This window comes from Myodes glareolus, chromosome 18, assembly GCF_982192425.1.
Source record: "Myodes glareolus chromosome 18, mMyoGla1.1, whole genome shotgun sequence".
Classification (NCBI taxonomy): domain Eukaryota; kingdom Metazoa; phylum Chordata; class Mammalia; order Rodentia; family Cricetidae; genus Myodes; species Myodes glareolus.
This window is the reverse complement of record NC_142043.1, coordinates 32,128,394-32,153,811: the sequence shown is the minus strand read 5'-3', so window position 1 is coordinate 32,153,811 and position 25,418 is coordinate 32,128,394. Positions and strand designations below refer to the sequence as shown.

The 25,418-nt window shown below is 44.8% G+C and overlaps 1 protein-coding gene across 6 annotated transcripts in view; it reads right to left on the bottom strand.

Moving 5' to 3' along the window:
- Positions 1–3,013: 3,013 nt before the first annotated feature.
- Positions 3,014–25,418, bottom strand: part of Rab23 (RAB23, member RAS oncogene family) — a 37,506-nt gene continuing 15,101 nt past the window's right edge. For 5 of the 6 annotated variants that reach the window (XM_085679486.2, XM_085679485.2, XM_048430424.3 and 2 more), the window contains 4 exons: positions 11,142–11,298; positions 9,282–9,364; positions 7,884–7,976; positions 3,014–6,290 (listed from right to left, as the gene is read on the bottom strand). In XM_085679486.2, the coding sequence (XP_085535612.1) occupies positions 6,151–6,290; positions 7,884–7,976; positions 9,282–9,364; positions 11,142–11,298 (473 nt within the window). In that variant the 3' untranslated portion in view covers positions 3,014–6,150. The remainder of the gene's footprint in view (positions 6,291–7,883; positions 7,977–9,281; positions 9,365–11,141; positions 11,299–25,418) is intronic. The other variant, XM_085679487.2, reaches the window with a different exon arrangement.

Genomic DNA, 25,418 nt, shown 5'->3' with positions numbered 1-25,418 from the left:
GGATAAAAGGCATGCGCCACCACTGCCTGGTCTTTGCCAACTTCTTTTCAGTTGCTTTTATTGAGCTATATATTTTTCTCCGTTCCCCTCCCTTCCTCTCCCCTTCCCTCCTACCCTCTCCCATGGTCCCAACGCTCCCAATTTACTCAGAAGAACTTGTCCTTTTCTACTCCCTATGTAGATTTTTCCAGCTTCTTAAGTACACAAATTTTCCTTAGGCTCTCGGATGCTAGCCTCTCTGATTCCTTCCTACCCTGGGAAGATAAGCCTGCCTCCTCAGTCCACTCGTTCTCCATCCACCCAGCACGCCTGTCGGGAATGCTGGCTATCTCCTTGACCTTTGTATTCTTTGCGTTATTTCCTTCTCATTCTTTATAGATTTTATTTGTGTGTGTCTGTGCGTGACCTCAGTGACCTCACCAGACAGAGGAGGGAAGTGAGACACTTGCCCTGGAGCTGGAGTTCCAGGAAGCTGAGTGGCCTGAAAATGACTTCCGAGATTTGAACTCTGGTCCTCTCCAAGAGTCGCCAGTGCTCTTTACTCCTGAGCCATCTCTTTTGCTCTCGTTCTTTTTCATAATGGAATTTTTTGTATGGTCCCTGATTGCTTCTCACAGACTTGACTGCTCTGCCACTGCCAGCATCCTGGCTGCACTGTACAATTGTCTTCAGCCCTCTGACCCTCCAGGTGTGAGCCTTCTAACTACAGTCTTTACTCTGTCTCAACTGAACGTGACATCTTAGGACAGCCCCTCTGCCTGTTTGTTCTGCTCCCCAGGACTCATCTTCACACCAGCCCGCTAAGCTGTTTTCTGCTTTTCCCTTTAAAGATGAACTCCGTAGCGTGGCAGTTAGCAGGGCCCTCAGGCATCTACTTCAGTTCACCAACTGAGGGCAGAGTTTTTACTCTTAACTTTCACAGTTAAAAATGAAGAAGTACAACGCTGACATTTGAGTGGTTTATGAACCCTTCCTTGAAAGGTGGTCCTGAAGCTTTGAGAGTTCGAAGAGTCGATACTTCAGCTAATGAATGCACAGCCCGGCTTCCCTGCTGCACCCTCCAGGGGACACTAGTTTTCAAAGATGTTAAATGAGAGGGTTTGGGTCGGAGGATCTGGGTTCTTCATAGGGAGTGGCTAATCTTGAGGAGAGGCTGTGGTGCCTTAAATGGCTGCCAATAGAAGTGCGGTCCTGGGGCGCTTGGGTGCCTTCCAGTGCCTGAAACCCAGCGACCCACCCCCAGGAGGCTTTCACCTCTGTCACAGCAGAGCTGATCCGAAAGAAGCTGCTGTGGGAAGTGGAGAAACATCTCCAGCTGTGGAAGCAACGTGAGCAAACCCTTGTCAGGAAGGCTGAAGCCTGAGGCCCAGCTAACAGATGGTATCGCGAAGAGGGAACTGGCCTTGCTGGGTGGGTCCAATGCGGTCTTTCAGCTTCTGTGGCCCATGCTTGTCAAACCGGACCTGGGGGAGGCTGAGGCCACAGAGGGAGAAAAGGCTAGACTGTACCACAGCGGAAAGGAAGTACTACGAATCCCAGCTTCAGGACCTTGAGCGGCAGAGGGAAAGCCTTTCTTAGCTGCAGCAGCAGTTCAGCAGGCTCAGACAGCAGAGGCAGGGGCCTATCCCATCGTAGGTGGAGGGGAGAGGATGAGGCAGCTCTGGGGTCCACACTAGAGTAGCTCATAAACTACAAACATCCTCCACAGCCAGAGTGAGTACAGTACTATGCGCAGTGACACAAAGTATAGGACGGAGTTCAGTTCAGTTCCTCACCAGAATGCTTGGACTTCACCCTAAAAAGGGATCAGCTCCTGGATGTGGTGGCACAAGCCTCTCATCTCAGCCCTTGGGAGGCAGAGACAGGCAGACCTCTTCTAATTCAAGGTCATCCTGGTCTGCACAGGGAGTTCCAGGCCAGCTGAGGCTACATAATGAGTCCCGTCTTTAGCAGAGACCAAAGTGATCCCACCCTTGTAGAGCTGATTTTACCTTTATAAAAATTATCATCATTATTTTATGTGTCTGGGGGTTTTGCCTGAACGTAGGCCTGTGTCTCTGGAGCGCACTGGATCCCCTAGAACTGTCTATACAGGCGCCTGTGGGCTGCTATCAAACCTGGATCCTCCGAGAGCAACCAGTGTGCTTGACCAATGAACCATCTCTCTAGCCTGATTCCCATCTAAAATCGGAAAATAAGAATTTACCAGTCTCTGGAAGCAACCGAGTTCCTGAACTAAAGCACAGAAAAATTTGAATACCAAATATTTTTTTTCAAGTGACCAATCCTGAGAAATGCTACTATATAAATCTGAAGGCCATCATATGATGATGCTATTTGGAAAGCTGGGCAGCACAAGTATTAAAGACACAAAATAAGGTCAAAAGAGCTGCAAATTTGGAGGCAGCAGCAACAGGGACACGGATGAGCTTAAACTTAGCCGTCCTCTGCTTGCGTATGCTCACTCGTTCGTACAAGGAAACGAGGTGAAGTGGACAGAACAGGGCGGTCCTGCAGAGAATGGTGAACAGCCCACTCCACGTCTTCACCAGCAGGGGGCGCGGCGGGGTGGCGGCAGCATTGATGATCCTGTGTACCTGAGTGGGTTGTCTGACACAGCGAATTAAACTTCATAGTTATTTTACATCTGAAGATGGAGTAAAGGTGTTAGGGGCCAAATGCCTCAAAACATGAAAATACCTTTAAAAGACTGGTAGTAGCCTGAAGGAAGTGTGCTTGTCCTTAATCCCAGAACTTCCTGACGATGAGCGTGTTAGTGCACTCAGTAGCTAAGTGTGAAATACGTGTAAGTTATTTTGCTATTTAAAAAAGTCACACCTGCCTATTTACTCCGTCATTTATTTCTTATGAATGGTGTCATAAAACTCATGCTGGGGTGAACTCACCGGTTCATAATGGTGTCATAAAACTCATGCTGGGTGCACTGCCACCGCACCCAGGTCCTTTGTGATCCACCCCACACTGGTGGTCCACATCACAATACCACAACAAATTCTAGCTTCAAAATGTTTTATTGTTTTGGTTATCGGAATTCATCTTTGTTGAAACTGTAATCAAGTAGTACATTTTAAAATTAATCCCAAAGGCATAAGTACCACTCAATATGAATGCATACAAGTAGTTTTCCCGGTCAATTTTACAAAAGCATTATTTATTAGTAACAAAAATATAGAAGGGGTTAAGTTTTTCCTTTAATCCAAAGACTTAATTTGAAAATACCACTTATGAACCTCCTACTATAGTATTTCAAGAGACAACAGGAAAGGAGCAGTGGCAGAGTCTTGTGGCCAGACCGTTCTGTCGTCTGGAGCCTGGTTCCGGGGTAGTTCAGACCCCACCGTGGTTTATTTACCTGTATGCAGATAACTCCATTTGTATGATAGCTTTCTTAAGTTTCATATGTGAAACCCTTAAGAGTAACAAGATGTTCATGCAACTGTTGTTAAGGTGAACAAAGCATGGCTGCGGCAGAGGGAGCGCTCACCCTGTGGGCTCCTGCAGCCACTCGATGAGATGCTCTACTGAGGTGTTCCCAGCCTTACTCCAAAGGTTAACAACACCTCAGAGTACAAGAGCACACTTCAGGGTCTAAGACATCAGGTTCTAAGGCCAGCCCCTCATCCTAAATCTTCTGACAAGACCCCAGTCCCCGTGGCAGGTACAGTGGGGGTCCACACTCCTGACTTATCAGCAACCACCTAACTTCACTCTGCAGGGAAGGGCCACACTTTCTCTCTCTGGTAGTGTTAGCTTGCATTTGAAAACATGCTGCCACTTTGAGTGGATAAAAAGGAACAGTTCAACCTGTGTTTTTTGTACTGCCGTGTACGGGCTGCTTTGTGTACTATTTAATTCATAGGCAGAGACTGGAAGAAAGAACCTGAGGGACTCTTAGATATGGCAATTATTCCACAGCTATATATTCCACAGTGACACCAAACACTGGTGACGATGCAAAAAAGTAAACCGGGGCACAAATGGACGGGGTTCTTTCTCTTGTCACCAAAGGGCTTCACCAGAATTTCATATAAAATTCTTAGAAGTTACAGTCATAGGAGGGGACAAAGTGACCTCTGAAGGCTTCAGAATTAAATACATGGATAAATTAATATTACTTGTGGCTGATTTTAGACCGTCTATAAAAATACAGCAACGCAAAGTAAAAATTCAAAAGTGTTACAAAGACTTCCATTAAAAAAAGATAAAGCACACAAAATCTGTTACACATCTGAGGAACAGCAGGCACCATCAGTCCGGGTGGACGCCACAGACAAGCCCCACACAGCTTTCACCACACGTTCTACCAGGAGTAGAGCTTACGGTGCTCTCTCATGAATTCTCCCAACTCAACCCTGCCTGCCAATTAAAAATAACAAGGTTATTTGCCACCAAATACATTTTGTGCAAAAACTGAAGACTGTATTTGAAGAGAGAAAAACCATGACTCACAGCGGGGACCTAGGTACCCTGGTTAGGAACCAGGCTCCCATCATTCTTCTCCCACCGCCAGCAACGGGAGCGCTAACAACTGAAACACAAAATAAACATCTTTACTACTCGCGGATGGATGACGCCAGATGGGTTCAATGTGAAAGGCAGGCTTTCAGTCCTGGCTACACAACAAGGACACTCTACTATGCTCTCAACATGAATCCAGGCGGGAGGAGGGTGGCATAATGACGGTAAATTTAAAAAGGGGGGGGAGAAAAAAAAAACAAGGGAAATGCATCAAATATTTATATATTCTGGACATATTTTTGTAAAAATAATAGAAAATGACATCATAGCACATTTTTCAAGAAAAAACGCTTTTATATACTTTAAGTCCTGTGAGAACCAGGGTGTGGAAAGGAGCTACTGATGCTTTATAAACAAAACCACTGATAAAAAATAATCAGTTTTTAAAAGAACTCATAAAATTATCTCTTTGGCAGGCGTGTCCCAACTCCCAAGTCTACAGCCATCATCTACACACTGGGTCGTTTCTTTGCAGACACTCCTGTGCCAACATCTCTCACTAAGGTGCCATGGAAACCAAAGGCCACATCTTAAAATGCTATACAAGGTTTGTAAACAGAAGGATGCTTTAGAGTTGCAAGGCTTCAAAAAATCCATAACCTGGCTCAGGACCAAAGACTACCTTTGTACATTCTGAAAAAATGGTTCCCTTCATCTTCAAAGTTCAGAGTTGGGGGGGTCTCAGTCAGCAGCCAAAAAGCTAATGTGCCCACTTCCCAGGATCTTCTGGTGGCTGCCGGCTGCTGTGGGCCTGGGGACGTGGCTGACCCTGTCACAGCGCGAACTCACCATCTTACAGTGGCCACAGAGAGGGATCTGCGGAACTCTCACTCGGGAGAGGCCCTGGCATTCAGATGTTTACATTCCCTTCACCGCCTTTAAAAGATGCCACAAATACAAATTCTATAAAGCACTGTAAAAATTAGGGGGCTGTTTTGGCACACGGCACATTTAAGTCCAAGTGTGTTTTGTAAAATATGTCTTGAAGTTCTTGTGAGACCAGAAAGATACACAATGTATGATCGGTTGTGTGCACAAACTACTTAGGATCTACAGCCTTCCCAGGGCACAGACCTTCGTCTGCTGGAGCCAGGTGTCTGCATGCACACTCCCACAACCCGTAACAGGTATTCCACGAGTACCACTGACAACACACGAGTGCAGGCTGACAGACGTCTGAGTTTTCCCTTCAGTACTTTCTGTACGCATTCGGAATGAACAGTTCAGAAAGCTAGACGAGGAGTTCCAGGAAAGCAATGCTTGCTGCCTTGCCTTGGGCAGGAGGGAGACTGGTACCAACAGACTTAGTCGTTTGCAACTGTTTTCAGCATTTTAAAATTCAGCAAAACCCGTTTTGACATGTCCTATGTGTCTCTTCAAAAACAGGAGAAGCTTCGTCTAAAGTCAAAAACTAGAATGAGTCCACAAGGCGGTAACTTTCCAGCAGAGGTCTCCATCTACGTTCTGAGAAGCGCTGCAGGGCAACATTACAATGTCAGCTTTCAGAGCGAGGTGCAAGGTCCGTCCGCTAAGACTCTAACATGTCGTGACGCCACTGGTGCGTTCCTCAGTGAACTGCAAATGCAATTCTGCTCTTCTCCCTGAAGCAATTTAGGGTATACTACAGCTGCTAAAAGGATTTCTGGTTTTCTTGGTCCTTTGTTTGTTAGGTCTAAGATTGATGACGTCTCCACCGTTAAGGGTACTTGAATTCTGACCCAAGTGACTTCCAACGGATGTATTGAAGACACCTGTATAAATTAGGGAGAAACAGAATGACTGATACACCTCAAAGTCACCTGTCATATACATATTATTTATTAGTAAAATCAGATACATAATCAAGTACCTCCAGTTGTTTTCATTTACTACACTAGAACAGAAACATTGTACGCCAGCAGCTCAGCCTTATTAAAGTCTATGCTGCGCTGCCATGGCCCATCTCCACTCCCTGTGCATCCTGGGGCTAAAATACCATAATCAAATTGGCCTACAGGCAAAGTGGCAAGTGGATGACAGAGAAAGCTGTCATATTTCTGATTTGAAATGTGCTCTGCACCAAAGGGAACCCCTAACTTATGAACTGCTGAGGATCAATTCACATGAAACTCTGTGCATGGACACCACCAAGGAGACAGAACCCAAGACCAGGTAGTTCCTGCCCACGAGAAGTTGCAGTCTAATAGGCGACACACAACACACAGTAAAACTACATGACAACATATCGTTTTCGTTTTGTTTCTGGAGACGAGGACCCTTTATATAGCTTAGGCTGGTCCTCCTTTCACCAGGCCCAAGCAAGACAAACTGTTCAGCACCAGCGAGTCCACACAGACCCATGCGTGGTTCAAAGGAGGAGCCAACTGCACCACTTCCTAAGGCAGGAAGAAGAACCGTGTAAAAAGGTGAAAGTGTGTTCAGCAAGCCACTGAGGCTACGACAGCAGTGCATATAGCCCAACACAAAGCTTTGGCTTATCCTTAAACTTATTTAAGATACGGGAATGATTTCTGTACGTCAGCTGCACGGTTCTCAAGCATGGATTTGTGGATGCTGAGTACCAATGTCAAAGGGTTGGGCAAGCCTGTAAGTCTGGCCTTAGATTTCGTTCTGCGGGAGGAAAGGCCTGGGTCAGTGAGAGCTTCCTACATAGTCCCTGAAGAATGAATGTGTCCTGACATTAGATGGGAGGGATCATTTCCCATAGAATAGGAAAAGACAAAAGAGAGCACTGGGCATGCTCGGGAAAGAACTCTTTGGGAGTCAAGAAATTGGATGCTTACAGAACAGTGGGGCAAGAGAACAAGCCCCACCTCCCAACACAAACACAGGAAGAACCAATTCTAAGTAAGAGAAAAATAGCCAGAAGCCAGGAAAGGTCTCCATGAGGACTGATGTGCATGGAAGGAGGGAGGATACAAGAGGACACAAGGTGCTCAACAAAGGACACAGAAGCCTGGAGTACCAAGCACGGCTCTCATCTCTGTGCAAGCCGAGATCCAAGGCCAGTTACTGTGAAAAGACGTGAACAGCAGTCTTCAGGAATGGCTAAGCTTTTGCTAGTGTCTAACATCCAACAGAAAAGATCAGGAACAAGCAGCAGGGAGGGGGGAGGGGAGGCAGGAGAGCGCGACGGACTCAGAAGAGGTGCTGTGGAGCCTGTCCGTGTAAGCACGGTCTTCTCGGAAGTTCTCACGTGCCTGCTGTCTGCTGTGTGAAACTCAGCAGTGGCAAAGCTCTTTTAACAAGGCAGTGAATACTCACTGAGCAGTTTCACATTACACACAGAAAAGGAAAGCACGACACAACAAACGGAGTAAGTGCTGAAATTCCCGAGCACTTACCGATTTTGTTACTACTTGAATGTGTCTGCTCTGGCTCTTCAGTTATTTGTTGTTTGAGTTTTTGTAGATGTTTCTCAGCTAAATATTTAAAAACTAGAATAAACACAGATATACAGTATGACTATGCAAGTAAATCAATCTCAATATTGCAATATTTATGCTTACTATATAAATTTAAAATTATATTAGAAGCATACAATTTAGTTCAAAATTCAACTTTTAAAAATTATTTGAGCAATATCTGAAAAGTATAGTGATAATACCAGTAAATGTAAAATGTGTCCAGTGAAGAGCTGGAAGCGCGTACAAGCGTGGACAAGCGTGTACAAGCATACACACTGGCTCTGCCATTTGAAAACCTTGGATCATGGTGAATGGCACAACCAATAACTGGACTCATTCCTTTCTGCTTTTGTTTTGAGACAAGGTCAGGCTGGCCTGGAATTCCTGCTTTGACTTTCTCAGTGCTAGGACAACAGGCTCCCACCATGCCCCGCTTAAATGAGTTCAGTCCTTAAAGAAATATCCACTTTCTTTGGCTGATGAAAACTATACAGAATAAAGACACAAACAACAACCCAGTTGCAATCTAAAAATGAAAAATCCAGAAGGAGAAAAATCTCAAAATTTTCTTTAAGCTTACTTTTTTTTGTTTGGCTTTATGAGAAAGGATTTCTCTGTATGCTTGGCTGTCCTAGAACTCACTTTGTAGACCAAGCTGGCCTTGAACTCAGAGATCTGCCTGCTTCTGTGTCTCCTGAGATTAAAGGTGTGTACCACCAGTGCCCAGCTGACCTTATTTTATTAAACTAGAAAATACTGAAGAAATTTTGCTTTCTGATGGGAGTCTCTACTATGGTGGAATAATAGAACAATTCAGTAACTTCTAAGAGATATGCAGGAGAACTACATAAATGTATGTGTTCACACTTCTACCTAGCTCTTCTTTAGAGTGTTTCTGTCAGTTATTTACTCTATGTGCGTGGCACAGCGTGTGAGGCTGGAAGACAACTTGTGGGAGTTGGTTCTCCCTCTCCACCCTCTGTGGTTCCAGGGGTGAACACACTCCTAGAGCTGGCAGTGAGCACCTTCATCTGCTGGGCATCTTGCTGGCCCGATGGCATAGATTTTAAGAGAAAAACAAACAAACAAACAAACAAAAACAGACAAGAAGTAGCCTACTAAAAACCTCAGGCATTTCTAGAAGGGTAAGTAACAAGTAATCACGAATATTAGGGAATAATCACAGACCCCTGGAACAGAATACCTTCAAAATTAACAATGCGACAAGAAGAAAATTTTCTTCTTCAATTGCTTTGAAATCCAATCTCTAAGCATGACAGAAACAGCATTTAAAAACCCCACAAATTTCTTGATACTGTTAAGGACGCACTTTACCTTCGTTCACATTGAGGTCTTCCTTCACAGAAGTCCTGTAGAATCTCAGCTTCAACCTTTTGGCCAGGGCCTCGGCTTCCTCACTGCACATCAATGGAAACAAACCAACCAACCAGTGAAGGGTCTTCTGAAGTTTTCAGTGTATTTGATAAGTAACACTGGAGTGTGGAGCAGGGTAGGTGGGTGGAAGGGTGCAGGCTCCCTTCTGAAGAAGCCTGGCACGGCTCCCCCCTAACTACAATGCTCAAGCAGGACTTCCATCTTTACTGTCATGTGGGACAAACACCAACCATTTCCTCTAACTGAACAAAATGCATTTCTACAAAGTCACAAAGCAATTATTCATTACTTTTCTTCAGAGAACATCTCAATCTGGGGGCCAAAAGCATAGCTCAATTGGTAGAGTGCTGGCATAATGTCACAGGCTGTGAATTACACATTTCAGAGATAGACAGAGTGGTCAAGAGTTCAAAACCATCCTCAGTTACAAGAACCGAAGGCCAGCCTGGGCTATATGAGACCATTTAAAAAGATTATCTTTAACACCACTTGAATTTATTACACTCTAAGTTGCCTGTTTTACTCTCATTGCCAAAAGCTAAAGTAATTACATTAATGGTCACATAACTAAGAGTTAATTTTAGTCTCATGAGGGCTCTTTTGTTTGTAGATTTCCCGGGATTGTAGCCGTCCTGCTCCACAATGGCTCCCTGTGGCCCCAGAAGCCTGTTCTGCATTCCATGTGTGGCTCTCCCCACCCTGTAACCACAGTTGGCCTACATCAGGTAAACACTTCTGAGAGGTCACCAAAGTCACTACAGTGCCCTCTAGGAACGGCTGCCCCCAAGTGAGAGAGCCGCCTCAGACTGGCCCTCCACCAGGTGTGCAGGACATGAGACAGCCCAGCATGTAAAGGCTGGGTCCACCTGCATAGAGAACGACCTTATACCAGCCTAGGCCACAGAGTGACACACACTTTCCAAGAGCAAAGCAAGAAGAGAGGGAGAGAGAAAAAGTAAAAATAAAGCAAAAGTGTTTAAAAGCTAGCAAAAATATTATTAATAATGAAGAATAGGTATGTGTAGGTAAAAATTACCTGGATAACTAACTAAAAAATTTGTGGGAATGAAGAGAAGGCTCCACGGCTAAAAGAGATGAGTTGGTGCACAACCATGAGGACCAGAGTGTGGACCCAAACACCCGGCAAAACAGCTGGGTACGGGCTCATATTCACCTGAAATTCTACAACTGTTGGGAACAAAGACCGGAGAATCACTGGTGCTTGCTAACTACTAGCCTTTGTTGTTTGTTTTATTTTGTTTTGTTTTTCCAAAAGGCCGGAAGTGGCTTCCATGTTCATGGAGAGACCCTGGTTCAAATAACATTGTCTACATCTGAGGGCACTTACCTTCTCTAGAGCCATCGGCAAGAACATCTATCTGCCATTAACATTAGACACCTAGAGATCTAGAGCCATCGGCATGAACATCTATCTACCATAAACACTAGACACCTAGAAATCTAGAGATGTTTTTCTCTCTTTCTTGCCCACTTTTTAGCTTTAGTTTTATGTTGACAGGGGCCTTCCTATGCAGGCTGCACCTGCCTCAGCCTCCACAGTGCTGGAATCTAGGTGTGTACCACGAAGCTGCCACACGAGCCCACCTACTGGCGCCTGTGGCAACCTGTGGAGTTCTTTTCAGGTGAGGCCGCAGGTTTTATTTCCACCACAGAAAGAATTTCAGGACAAGTCAGTATGAGAAATATTTTAATAGATTTAAGCAAGAGGATTGGGGACACACACAGAGGACACAGAACAGAAAGAGAAGTGGGAGGGACAAGAATTATAAGCCATCTTACTTTTTGATACAAGAGTCGTCCAGCAGATCAATCTTGTTTTGGACAAGCACAGTTGGTAAATCTCCAACTTCCGCTACTACTTTTTCTCTCCAGCTAGAAATTGCCTCAAAAGATTCCCTGTCTGTGGTAGAAAACACAAGCACACAAGCCTGGGCTCCTGTAAGATCACAAAATGAAACTGTTACCAGGTCAACAAAGCAGCTGTGTAGATTACAGGCAGCTTCCATCCACTCAGATGGACTTCCAGCAGACCGACACCCAACTCCCACTTTAACAGTCTGCTTAGACTCCAGCGAACTTTCTAATTAAAAAGCACAGGCTGTTATGAAGAATGAACAGCCAAGTGTCAAGCTCCAACTGAACATGGTATAACTAAAACATTACAAAGCATGGCTGAATTCCCACTGAGAGGCAGCAAGGGCAGCAGGCTAAGCAGGAATGACATGCTCTGCTGAAAGCTTCGTGGTGAGATTTGTCACCTGCTTATAGCACAGATCTCAGAAAACTACAAGAAAGCAAACGACTTATTCAATTTGTTTACTTTCTTCAAAATTATATTATTTTGGTCAGAATATCAGTGATTGTCTTAGTTAGGTTGACTATTGCTGTGATGGAACACCGTGGCCAAAATAAACCTGGGAAGGGAAGAAGTTAATTTCACTCACAGTTCGTCATCAAAAGCAGTGAGGGCAGGAACTCACCCAGGGCAGGAACCCGGGGGCAGGGGCTGATGCAGAGACCATGGAGGGTGCTGCTTACTGGCTTGCTCAGTCTACTTTCTGAAAGAATCCAGGACCACCAGCCCAGGGATGGCGCCACTCACAGTGGGTGGTTCCTCCCCATCAATCACTAACTAAGAAAATGCCCTACAAGCTTGCCTATAGCCCGATCTCATGGAGACATTTTCTCAATTCTCCCTCCTCTTCAATGGCTCTAGCTGTGTCAAGTTGGCATAAGACTAGCCAGCACAGTGTTCCAAAATAAATATAATAAGTCATGTCCTGAGGCGCCCCCCTCCCCACACCATGTGGCCTCATGGTCCTTCTGACAGAATTGTGGTTATCAACTGTCACATTAAGCTAATGCCATCTGAGACTGCAAAAAGAGCTGGGTGTGATGGCTCCCACCTTCAGGCCCAGCACTAGAAGGCATAGGCGTGAACACTGCAAGTCCAGGCCAGCCTGGTCTACAGAATGAGACCCTCTCAAAACAATAAATAAGTAAACAAACAAACAGCAGCCTCCTGGAAAAAGCAGTGACTCCACCTTGATTCCTACACTGGTGACAAAGCAGGTGGTAAAGATGTCAGGTCCCAAGTGCTCCCCCCTCCTCCTCCCAGTAGTGCTGGTGACAAAATCCTAAAAAGGACTGTGACAGGGTAAGTGAAAGGACTGCCACTGGCCTAAAGCCAGCATTGCTCAGGACCCTACCCACCCCAGCAGTCATCCTCGACTCCCAGGTAACCCTAACAGCTGGAACTGCTCAAAGCCCCTTGCGGACTTTATAAAATCAGCTTCTGTGCAGTGGCTCCACTCTGCCCTTGCTTACAAACTGATACAACAGACTCAAGAGAGGAATGGCATGTTTTATTTCACTCCTTCAAGGTCCCCCTCGTGAGTTTCCTTCTAAGATTCAAGACCCTCTTGAGCTAGCAGGACATTGTAAGACCTAGCAATAACTGTCTCCACTGGAGCGCAGTGAGGAACAGGATGAGGAAAAGGCAGCTGTGTGTTGCTATTACAGACGGTGAGAACCCAATAACCACCGCCATCAGTGAGCCCTGAGGCCTGGACCCACAGAGAAGTAAAGTGACAGTCACATTACTATAGTCACTGAGCAGTATAATTTGCTTGAATTGTAATATGCACTAAAACTACAAATAAAACACTAATCAGTTAAGAATATACCATGAGACTGCTACCTTTAAACCCAAAATTTTATATCCAACCAACGGACCTTTAAATCTAAGGAAATGGGGTGCTTCTGGGTATATAAGATCATAGACTCTTAAAACTAAAAACCTTGGAGGAACTATAAGATAAAAATAAAAACGGCAGCAGATGCTTCTGAGGCAGATCAGAGAAACAGGAAAGGAGCCCCTCTCAGGAGTGCAGCGAAGCCTCTCCAGCAGGAAGCTAACCTCCAGCACATGCGCCCAAGGGCAAGGACACAGAAACTGCCTCTTTATGCAGTGTCCCCAACTAAGAATGCTAAAACAAAAACAAAGTAAGGCCTGAGCCTGTGCCCTCTTTTGGTAAGGCCTCACATCTGTAGGGGTATTTTCTGGAACCTCAGAAAAGACTAAGCCCATTTCCTGCATCTCTGTGACTCGGGAGCCACCCTGTGATCTTGTGGGCTCCTCCATGGAGACAGCAGCTAAGCCTCCCAAGAAGGAACAGATGCCGTTTTTATAAAGGCAACGGAGCGAGACTCTTCAGGAAGCCCGCATCCGTGCTATTGTCTTTCTTTCCCAACTCTAACTCTGTTCATACCCGCTCATCCTGAAATCCTTTCTACCATGTGGTCAGGGATCTAGTTCTGTCTGAGGACCCCAGAAGCTGAAGACAATTCTGCCGGGTCAGGGTGGGGTAGTACCTCCCCTCCTACTTCTGCTAACTGTGCCCTATAAGCCCAAAAGAGAGAGAAAGAGTTCAATATTATTTGAGAAATAAAGAGCCAAGAAAACACAGCCTCCCTCCAGCTGTGCTAGGTGGGCAGAGGCCAAAGGGTGCCAGAGGATAGGAAGATGCAATGTTGATGCAGCAGTTGAAATGGCCTGGGAATAATTAAGCAACTGGTGGACACTGGCCCAGGCACAGTCCCTACCCGTGTCCCCTTCCCTGTGGGACAGCTGCAGGCCTGCTCTATGCACATTACCGGTTTCCCAAAACCTCGAGCAGGTGCCTCGAGGGATGTACGTTTCTATTTGTGCTTTCTTGTTACTGTGAGGCCTTGGCTTTCTCAGGGCATTCCCAAGAGGACCTGGCAAATCCTTCAGCTTCCTGAGGCAGCCCTACAAGGTTCTTTAAAGGGACTGGCCCCACCTTTTCTACAGTGGTAATTAGTTTCTGTGTTCAGTATAGCAGCCTCAAGCTACTGAAGCTCCCTCACCTGTGACCCCACCCTTAGCCTTCGACTTCTTTCTAGGATCACACCCCTAGTAAGGGTGGAGCTTGAGGAGAAACTGTTGAAGCTTTCAAAGACAACATAATAAAAACTGTAGAGTCGCAGGAGAAAACTGGAGGGAAGGAAAGCGAGAACACAAGACACCCAACGAAGCACAGTCACCAACACCAAGGCTGAGGGAACAAAGCCAATCCTAACACCAACCTCAGTCCTGGAGAAGAGAATAAGCAGATCTTCAAGCGTGGTGGTTCACTTGACAGTGAGCCCCGGATCAGACACACTTAATCTCACGGGGATACATACGGACAACGGACCCTGAAGGGTAGTGACTGACTGGCTCCTCTGCTCGGGCCCTTCCCACAGACAGGCTGGAACTGGAACTGGAACTGGCTTGATGGACTTCAGGTCTTGAGCAGCTAAAGCACAGCGGTTCTGAGTTGAGTACAACAGCCATGCCGCGTCCAGAAGTCAGTGAATACAGCCCTCGGCCCAGGCTGCCTGCTCTTAACTATTTCCCACCCTTCACAGTGAAGTCTCCTGCACTCTGATTGTGATAATCAGTCACAGCTGAGCACTCTGTCCATGTATGATGTCTATATTAACCACCACCCACTGACAACATACGCACTTTCTGACCGTGGTTGACAGCAACACAAACCTAAGGATACAGGCACAAATAATCAGAAGCAATCTGATAGCAGACCATTTAACAAATTAACAGTAGGTTTTCAAGGACCTAAGATCTCTGCAGTCACAGGCTCTGACTAGGTTTATTGTCGCAGGTATGCGATCGCTCCTATGAAGCAGTTCAGCATTCAGTCAGAAAGAAGCTGGTCACTCCCATAACCATCAGGCCTCTACTGTTCCAGTGGGCACACGCTGCAGGGATGGCTGTCTTATCTACTGTGCCAGTGGGCACACGCTGCAGGGATGGCTGTCTTATCTACTGTGCCAGTGGGCACACGCTGCAGGGATGGCTGTCTTATCTACTGTGCCAGTGGGCACACGCTGCAGGGATGGCTGTCTTATCTACTGTGCCAGTGGGCACACGCTGCAGGGATGGCTGTCTTATCTACTGTGCCAGTGGGCACATGCTGCAGGGATGGCTGTCGTATCTACTGTGCCAGTGGGCACACGCTGCAGGGATGGCTGTCGTACTGTAGCATATGAGGTCCACTGCCGAATGAGACGGCTGATGTCTTTTCTCCCCAAGAGCCTGCACAGTGTCTTCCAGCCCCACAAGAGTTAGCTATCTCGGAGCTTCCTGGTCAGCAGAGGTTGACTCCTTCACGGCTTTTATCCAAACGGAGTGCAGCTTTCAGAATAAGGTCTTACCATTTGGAGATGGTGGGAAACCCTGGGGAATGGCAACAGCCTGTGTTGTTTTCAGTACCTCTGGGGCATCTCTGACCTCAGGGAGATATCTTGTGTCTGGCACTGGGATGTACAGTGATAAAATTCCCCTCAGGGCTTACAGAACAAAGGGATGCCTTGTTAAACTCTGCACCTCCGGAAAGGCTGGGGGATCTGGCCATGGTCAAGTCTTTCCCACAGATGCCACTGTCACCTCAGCATATCCATTCACTGCCCAAATTATCAGCTTGTAATTAAAACTGTTGAGCTTCCTGACAAAGACACCTACTAACCCTTCCCATCTTGAGACAAGGCTAATGTATAATTACTGTCAAAAGGCCTGGACATCTCAAACCTGTAAGAAACTGAACCTGGTGCTCTCCCAAAAGGGACAGCAGGCCTGAGAGACCCTGAGAGAAAACACCAGGCCAGAACACAGCTGCTCTGGGGGAATCGTGAGTTTTTCCTTTTCTGTTAAGAATTACCTTGGGAGAAAAGAGATAATTATTAACCAAGAGGAAGCAAAGGCTCTGCCGGGTACCAGAGCCACCATCTGCTTTAAATCCCACATGTTTAAAAACTTTCTCCCTCACAGTAACTAAGGTCAAACGGCGGAAGTTTCTAAACTCTCCATAGTTGACCTAAGACAAACCCCGCAAATTCTCAACTGGAGAAACGGCAGGTGATCAACTTTTCTGCTGGCTACTGTGTGTCCTTGTTCACTGTTAGGGCAAGACTAGTTCCTCCTCCCAAAAGGAAGAGATGATTTTAAACCGGGAGGACACAGAAAACCTCTAATGTCTCCACACCACCTACGAAAGAGTCAGAAGATCCCTACGAAAGGAAACTGACAGCCTTCACTCAAAAGAACCATAGGAATTGTGGTTAAAATCCTCAAAAGACACAGGATGAGTAAGATCAGCTGCCCTGGCTAAGGTAAGTAAAAGCAGACCTAATATAAATGATGCCCTTTGGGGACAGAAGCCCTAACGGGGAACCAAAACGGGGTTCCACAGAGGAACCATTACCAACAAGAAAGCCAAACGGAAGAGAACGGAGGCTTGTGCAGGAGCTCCAAGCCATATGAGTCAAGCCATCCCTTACCAGCCAGTGGAGCCTGATCCACACGCTTTGTTCTCTAACCCGATCCAAGAGCAGCCTGTTTTTCAATGCCAGATCTTTGCAGTGTCTTTTGTAGTTTTCCCGGAGAGTCAAACAGTCAATATTTGTTTGCCTTCATGTGGAGAATCAGCATTATATGTCACTGTGACACCACTGTCATGTGACACTTGAAGTCCCATACACTTTTCTCAAATTCTTAAATCTGATTTACAATGTTTTCATGAGTCTACTCTGCCTCAGTCAACGACCTGGCCGTGTTCTCCCCCACAAAGTATCTCTCAGAGATGCGTTTTTGTTACAGTGACTAGCTAGGAAGGGTCATAAAGGGTCAAAATATAAGACGTAGTTTTGCCAACAGGAAGAGGAACACCTGGTTACACAGTGATTTCTTATAACTTATAACTTATGAGCTGTACTTCTGCTATTGTAATAATTTTTTTACCCCTAAAACAAAAGCAAAACAAAACAAAGCCCAAACAATTAAGAAGATTCCTAGGACTAACTACTTATTAATTGTTCAACTTTGTGTAAACTTAAAAAGGAACAACCAGACACCATACAGCTAGATCTGAAGAAAAAGGCAGCAATTAACACCTACCAAGCCCTGCATTAGGGCACCTGAACTATAAACCTCTTTCCCCCTTTCATTTATGAGAAACTAACGGGAAAACTGCAGCCCCTTGGTATGCTAGGCAGCAACAAGACCAGGTAGCTGGACACACTGTGCTGTCTGAAGGCCATCCTCTGCCACTGCTGCTCCATGACAGCAGCTGAGGTCCCTTTCCCTCTCCTGCACCATGCATATGCCCATCACACAAAACTTCTGTTAAAGTCACATTACTCAGGGAGTTGCCTAAAAATGTCTAGGATTTATTTTTATGTGTATTTTTGCATGCTCGCATGTATTTACATGTATTTATGCGTATGCATGTATGTATGTGCACGATATGGATGCTGGTGCCCTTGGAGGCAGAAGTGGGTGTCAGATCCCTGTGACGAGTTACTGCTGGCTTTGAGTCTGATGTGGATGCTGTAACTGCTGAGCCTCCTTTCCGGCCCTTAGTTGTTAAGGTTCTTATGACACTCTCGTGCTCGCATCCCCAGATGTTTCCTGGTGTACCGCATCTCTCTCAATCCTCTGCCCTGTTCCTCTTATCGGATGAACTAGATGGAGAAACAGGGCTACTCAAATAACTGACACACACCATTCTCCTGTGACACCTACTGACAACATCTGCTGGAAATGCAGAATTATTTTATTTATGAGATGAACAAGGACATTTTCTGCCAGGATAGTTAATTACTTCCATTCTTGACATACTGAGAATATTCATTGCCTCAGCTGCTCACTGCTCAAACTGCTAAACTCACTGTCTTAATCAGAGCATGCCATTTACCAGAAAACAAAACAGCTAATGTTTATACAGATTGTAGCAACGCACTTGGAGTGGGACATGACATGTTACAAAACTATTTCCAACTTCCTCTGGCCAGCCTATTGAAAACAGTCAACAAATCTCAATTAGTAGATCCCAGCCATTTGCCCAGTTACCCACTATTAAAATCTCAGGACTTTCTAAAACAAACAACAATACGCAGGCTGGAGGAGCTGCAAAAACAGCTTCACTATATGCAACCACACAGAGCGAAGACTCCTGCCAGGTCATGATGACCACTCTACTTCTGACCTTCTTCAGACTCAACAGATGGTGCCTGCAAGGAAAAAACATGGCAACAGAAGGGCTACAGTCTCAACTCCCAGAGTCATCTGTGACTAGGCCCTATTGGCAAGCCCTTAAGATCCTTTAAATGCCCAACTCCCCTTCTGGAATACACACCCACTAATTCACTGGACCAGGAAAAAGTTTACTCTCCTGGAGTAAACACTGTTATTGGAAGCCTGCCCAACAACAACTCACAAGGCATACTTGAGATATTCTACTTGTCCCAAAAACAACCTTGTGAGACACTTCATGGGACATGAGACCTATATCTCTTTACCAAATGGGTCATTGGAATCCTGGAAATTGAACTTTATTCAAAGTCTTCCAATACAAGGATATAACTATATCTTAGTACTAATCTTTATGTTCCATTTTGTTGAAGCTTTCCTTTGCTGGAATGCTACTGCCTACCAGAAGAATAAAGTGTGTTACAAAGAATTATTTCTTGGGGCGTTCCTGCAGAACTGCACAGTGACTTGGAACTTGCTCTGGTGCACAGTACTCAAATCTGTCTGTAGAGTCTGAACCAGCGGCCAACACTTTCTCTGTGCTTACCACATTCAATCACTGGGCCTGGCTGCGTGAACAAATGGCATCATACAAAGCAACGGGCAAAGGTAGCGCTTGCTCTCTGCCCTTGGCCGAAAGCTCTCCCACTTGTTCCTTTTGAAACAACCAGTGGGCATCTACAAAGTGCATGAAGGATTAAATGAGCCATCTCTGCTAAAGGGAGACATCATACACTATTATAGTAGACTTATGGAAATGACGATTAAAAATTCATGACTGCTCTCAAAATGTCTGCACCATGGGCTCCTGGGAGATAAACTTGAATGAAAATTTTGACTCGTAGAAAAGAAACCACATCGCTGACTCCCTCCTGGTTCCGACAGAGAGGGCCCTGTCAGACACTGAAACCCCTGCACTGCCGCAGCACTTGAGGAACCTCAGACGCCACCTTCTCCCTCTGGGGTCCATCCACACTCCACCTTCTCCCCCTGGGGTCCATCTGCACTCCACGAAGGCTGGATGACCCCATCTTTGACCGCACCATCAAACAAGGGCCACAGCGACAAAACTCAAAACCCTAACTTAAATTTTTTTGAAAAAGTTTAACATATACTTTAGTATTTTTCCTTAGAAGATTAAAAAAAGGTTGACATGGAAGACTTGAGAAATGTCATGCCCTCTTCAGCCATGATTTTGTCGTGCCTGCTTCTTACCCACACTCCCCATGTTAACTTAAACCAAGTCTTATTATGCTTGGAAATATTCGACTTTCTCACTACCCCAATATATTTTTATTCAATATAATTGAATTTTGAAAAACCTCTAGGAAAAGCCCTAGTGGAAACCTTATACCTAAGGACACACCCTTTGGGTGGTATCTCTGTTTTAGAGCTTCAACCTCTATAGCCAAGACATGAAAATAAATTCTTTCCACTTAACAAAACAAAAGAAGAGAACTATTTTAAGTGGGACCAACCAGCCATGCTGCCATGGATACTGGAACGCTAAGACACCTCAGATTCCCGGCTGTAACAGTTGCTCAGCTGAAGCTGCCTGTTTTCTGGGTCAGCTTCACCTGTCCGATGACTACCTGCCTAGTAAATGTGACCTGGATATCTCCCAGTATTGTACCTAACAAAAATCTACCAATCACATGATCTTTGATCAATAGGAACTAACTTGGTGACCACAAATTTCTGATGACATTCCCCACACCTACATGGTGGCTCATAGCCACCTATAAATCCAATTCCAGGACGTCCTCAATGCCCTGGCTTTCATGAGCACTGCATACATGTAGTACACACAAAGACATGCAGACAAACACTCGTATACATAAAATAAAAATGAATTTTAAAAAGAAGGGGGGGCTGGGAAACTCTTGTAAAGGAAATGACATATTACAAGAATGGATTAAAAATACTAGGTAACTTTCCAGGACTACCTCAAAGCCAACAATGGGAAAGAACATGTTCTTTAGCACACAAAGACTGCTAACGATGTTAGTACAGACAGAATCTAAGGAAGCTATGGGAAAATGGCCAAACTTTTTAATGCTGAGGTTAAGACAACGGTCTATGAAAATTTTATGCAAAACAACAATGGAGTTTGTGATTTAGTGCAATGCACTACTGTAAGAACCCATGTTCCCTGATTAAATGAAACTTCTTGTACAGTTAGCTAGGATTAGAAAAGTATTAACTACAGCCCATATTCTGCCAACAGGAAACAGAGAGACACTACTACAAAATGACCCTCCTGGAGCCCACCTCCCTCTGTGTAAAATGAGAACTAAGATGCTGTTATGCTCACAAAGCCTCTCTCACAGGTGTGCCTTCTTGTTCCTCCCCACATCAGAGATATTGGTACGTGAGGGAAGTGATGTGGGAGAATTGTCTGTATTCTGTCAATCATATTTTAATAAATCACTGATTGGCCAGGCAGGCAGTATAGGCGGGAAAACCAGACAGGAAGTAGAGGTGATGCAATGAGAACAGGAGAATTCTGAGAAGCAGGGAGGTTCCTCTGCCATTTCTGCCCAGATCACCGAAGAGGCAACATGTGAGCTGACAGCTGCAAAAGGTACCAAGTCATATGGCTAACATAGATCAGAATAATGGGTTAAAATAAGTCATAAGAACTAATAAGTAGACTGAGCAAATGGGCCAATCAGCTTTATAACTTATAGAGGTCTCTGTGTGATTGATTTTCTCTGGGACTTGCCGACTGTGGGGTACCGGGCGGGATAGAAACCCCAACAAGCAGGCCGTCATGTTACAGGGAAGGACAATTCTGCTAAGAAGAAATTAAAACGGCTGTATTGTTACCCGATGTCTCCTGTAATGTGACTTCTTCAGATTGGAATCTGGTTCAATATTAAGATAACAGGACAAACCAGGCTATTATCCAAAAATAACAGTCACAATAGCTTAGATACCAAACACCAGTCTCTTCTAAAATTAGAGCTAGCTACTCCACATGGGGTAAGCTACAGAGTCAAACTGGATGGAAGATTGGAATTAAAAGATAATGAATGATTTCAAGTGCTCCAAATATCCAATAAAGTGTTCCATGAAGTATCCATGACTGCAGACAAAGGGGGAACATACAACTAGTCTATCTGAGGCTGTGATGACACAGACAAAGGATTTCTTTGGTTTGTTAGGGTCTTTCCTCACCTTGCTACCTTTACTTCATGAAGCCCAATGGATAATTACAGCATTCCTATTACATATCACATGTAATATGGTACACAGTATTCCTATTATATAACACATGTAATATTATGTCAGATACAAAGGACCAAAAAAAAATGCAGCTCAAATAATAAGGTTAATAGATTTGCTATGATCCAGGAATTTCTTCCTTAATGACTTTACCTGGCATACCTTTCTCTTTCTCTTTTTTCTTTTTTTGAGACACGGTCTCTCTACCTAGCCTCAGCTGTCCTGAAACTCACTATGTGGACCACACTGGCCTAGAACTCACAGGAAACTCCTGCTTCTGCCTCCAGGGTGCTATGCCTAAAGGCTGTGCCACCATGCTTGGGCATTCCTTTCTCTTAAAAGATTTTTTTTTTTTGCCTCATCTAGATGAGATGCTAGGAATGAGCATCCTAGTGATGGGAGACCTTCAATATTTAATAAAATATTTGACCCTTGCCATGTGCACAAAGAGGGGACTGTGGCCATGAGTCCAGAAAAGAAGCCGTGACTACCAAGGCAGACTGGCTGATCTTCAACGATGTGGAGAGGGTGGAAGCTGCAAGTCGGAGCCAAGTCATCTTGGCTCTCTTCAGCCCTTCCATGCCACTTACTGGCCATCTCTGTATGTACCCGAACATTGTGGCTATGAGGTAAATCGCTGGGAATGTTTGGACACATCCCTAGCTCCTACTAGCCCCAAAGCCAAGAATGCTTGCTGTCAGCATCTTAGCCTATACCAGAGATCTCGCCCACTTGTAAACTTGCCTGCCTGATGTTCTCTCCCACAAACCTGGAAAGTATGATTTACACTTTTCCTTATTCTTGTTACTTCATGAAACCGATGCACATAAGAACCCAACAGGACCAACCTGAATCTGTGTTCCTGGGCCATGCTCACTCGTATTTGGCTCCAGGATAAACCAGCTCTGCTTACTTTGAGGTGAGGGCTGTTTCTGTACTGTCACCGCCTACAACAGACGTCCACAAGCTGCAACGAGGAACCGTTTTCTTAGCTAGAAGGGGACAACCCTCTGGACAGTGGGTACTTGACTCAAGCCTGGGAAAGACAGTGGCTGAGAGCAAAACAGTTAGACCTACACGGAGTAGGGAACTGGATGGGATAAAGGACATGACCCACATGGGGTAGGGCAGTGGGCAGGATAATGGACAAGAGTCACCTATAAAATGACTGCATCTGGGAAGGATTGTGCTCCCCACAGTAGCAAAATAAAGCCTGCACATGAATTTCAAATTTAAAGAGAAGTAATTTCAGAGACAGCAATGGTGGAGTTCAGAACATGCTACACCGAAATACAGCATTATGGAGAATCATATAACCCAGAGTCTCCTATTTTCTTTCTAAATGTGGGCCACAAGACACTAAAAGAGGGAAGGGAACACTCTCCAAAGGCGGGGCACAGACACAAATGTAAATAAGTCACCTTGGCCGCTTTCCTGTCATCTTTCCCAGGCTCTTCTAATGAAAGCGACAACCAAAAGTACTAATGTTTTCACTGTTTCTTTGGGTTTCCATTTCTTTACGAAAAGTCTCATGTCACATAAAACATAAATTCGTTTGCTATGTAAAAGCTGGCTAAGAACCTTTCAGGGTAGAGGAGATGTATATTTTCAAATACCCTTATAGACTAAGTCACAGAAAAGGATGGTGAGAAGGTGGTGCGGGAGAATTGTCTATATTCTGTCAATCATGTTTTAAATAAACATTGATTGGCCAGGCAGGAGGTGTAGGCGGAAAAACCAGACAGGAAGTGGAAACGATGCAAGGAGAGCAGGAGAATTCTGGGAAGGAGGAAGTTGATTCTTCCCTCTCCTGCCCAGACCACCGAAGCAGCAGGATGTGATCTGCCAGCTGGAAAAGGTACAGAGCCATATGGCTAAAATAGATCAGAAAAATGGGTTAATCAAGATGTGAGCGTTAGCTAATAAGTAGCCTGACCTAATGGGCCAATCAGTTTTATAATCTTATGGAGTCCTCAGTATGATTTTCTTTGGGACTTGCCGGTTGTGGGGTACCGGGAGGGACGGAAATCCCCACAGCTGGCCTTCATGTTACAAGAAGGGGTAACTAAAATCTACGTCACTGTGTGTCCCTTTCTGTGTGGACCAGAAGCACTGTCTCTGCTACCTACAGTAGACTTTCTCAAGAGTTTTGAGGGAATTAACTGGGATCCCCATGACTTCCGACTGTGCTTCATGCTGTGGTAACCTATTTACAGGACAACATGTGGAGGGTGCATAGATGGCGCAGCAGTTAAGACTGCCAGCGGCGACTAGTCTGAAACATCAAAAGGAATAGGTGCACCCGAGCTTGGAACCTCTGAGGCAGTAGACCGGAACTAGAAACCTTTCCAGTCCAACTCAAACTCAGGGACTTTTGCAGGAGGAGATTTAGACCAGGATTTAAAGAAACAGGGCAAAGCCGGCAACCCAGGCCAAAGTAGGCCTGAGACAACAAACTGTAAGTGAGCAGAGCAAGGCACAGAAGCGCTGAGCTACCTCTAGGAACACCGAGTAAACAAAGGGGTAACTAGAACTGTGACACTGACTGTACCATGAGGAACAACCATCTGGGCACCTAGAAGATTATTCAACAGAATCTCAGACAGCCCCAACTACACCTATTAGAGAAAAAGATGAATAGAAAAGGTAAGATCACATGCTACACCACAAAGAGCAGCACAACACCAGTAAAACCTAGACCCTACAGCAGCAAGACCTGAACAACCAAATATGGATGGACCAGAAGAAAATGACCTAAAATATAACCTCAAGAGAATGCTTGAAATTCTTAAAGATGAAATGAGAAATTTCCTTAAAGAAATTGAGGAAAAGACAAACAAAAAATTGGAAGATATCAGCAAATCACTTAAAGAAAACCAAGAAAAAGAAATCAAACATATAAAAGAAACTATTCAGGACTTGAAAACTGAAATAGAAACAATAAAGAAAACACAAGCTGAGGGAATTATAGAAACAGAAATCATGAGCAAACAATCAGGAACCACAAACGCAAGCATGAACACCAGAATACAAGAGATGAAAGAGAGAACCTCAAGCGCTGAAGATACAATAGAGGAAATAGACTCATCAGTTAAAGAAAACATTAAATCTAACAAAAGTTTAACACAAAATATCCAGGAAATATGGGATATCATTAAAAGGTCAAATCTGAGAATATTAGGTATAGAAGTTCTACTCAAAGGCGCAGAAAATTTATTTAACAAAATCATAGAAGAAAACTTTCCCCACCTAAAGAAAGATATGCCTATAAAGATACAATAAGCTTACAGAACACAAAATAGACTAGATCAAAACAAAAGTCCTCTCGCCAAATAATAATCAAAACACTAAATATACAGAGCAAAGAAAGAATATTAAGAGCTGCAAAGGAAACAGGCCAAGTAATATATAAAGGTAGACCTATCAGAATTACACCTGACTTCTCATTGGAGACAATGAAAGCCAGAAGGTCATGGTCAAGCATTATGCAGGCATTAAGAGACCACAGATGCTAGTACAGACTACTACACCCAGCAAAACTGTGGATCACCATAGAAGATATACCACAAAACAAGATATTCCATGACAAATCTAGATTTCACCAATACCTAGCCACAAACCCAGCCCTACCTAAAATAATAGAAGGAAAACTCCAACCCAAGGAAGATGGTTACACCAAGAAAAACACAGACAATTGATGATCTTATAACAGCAAA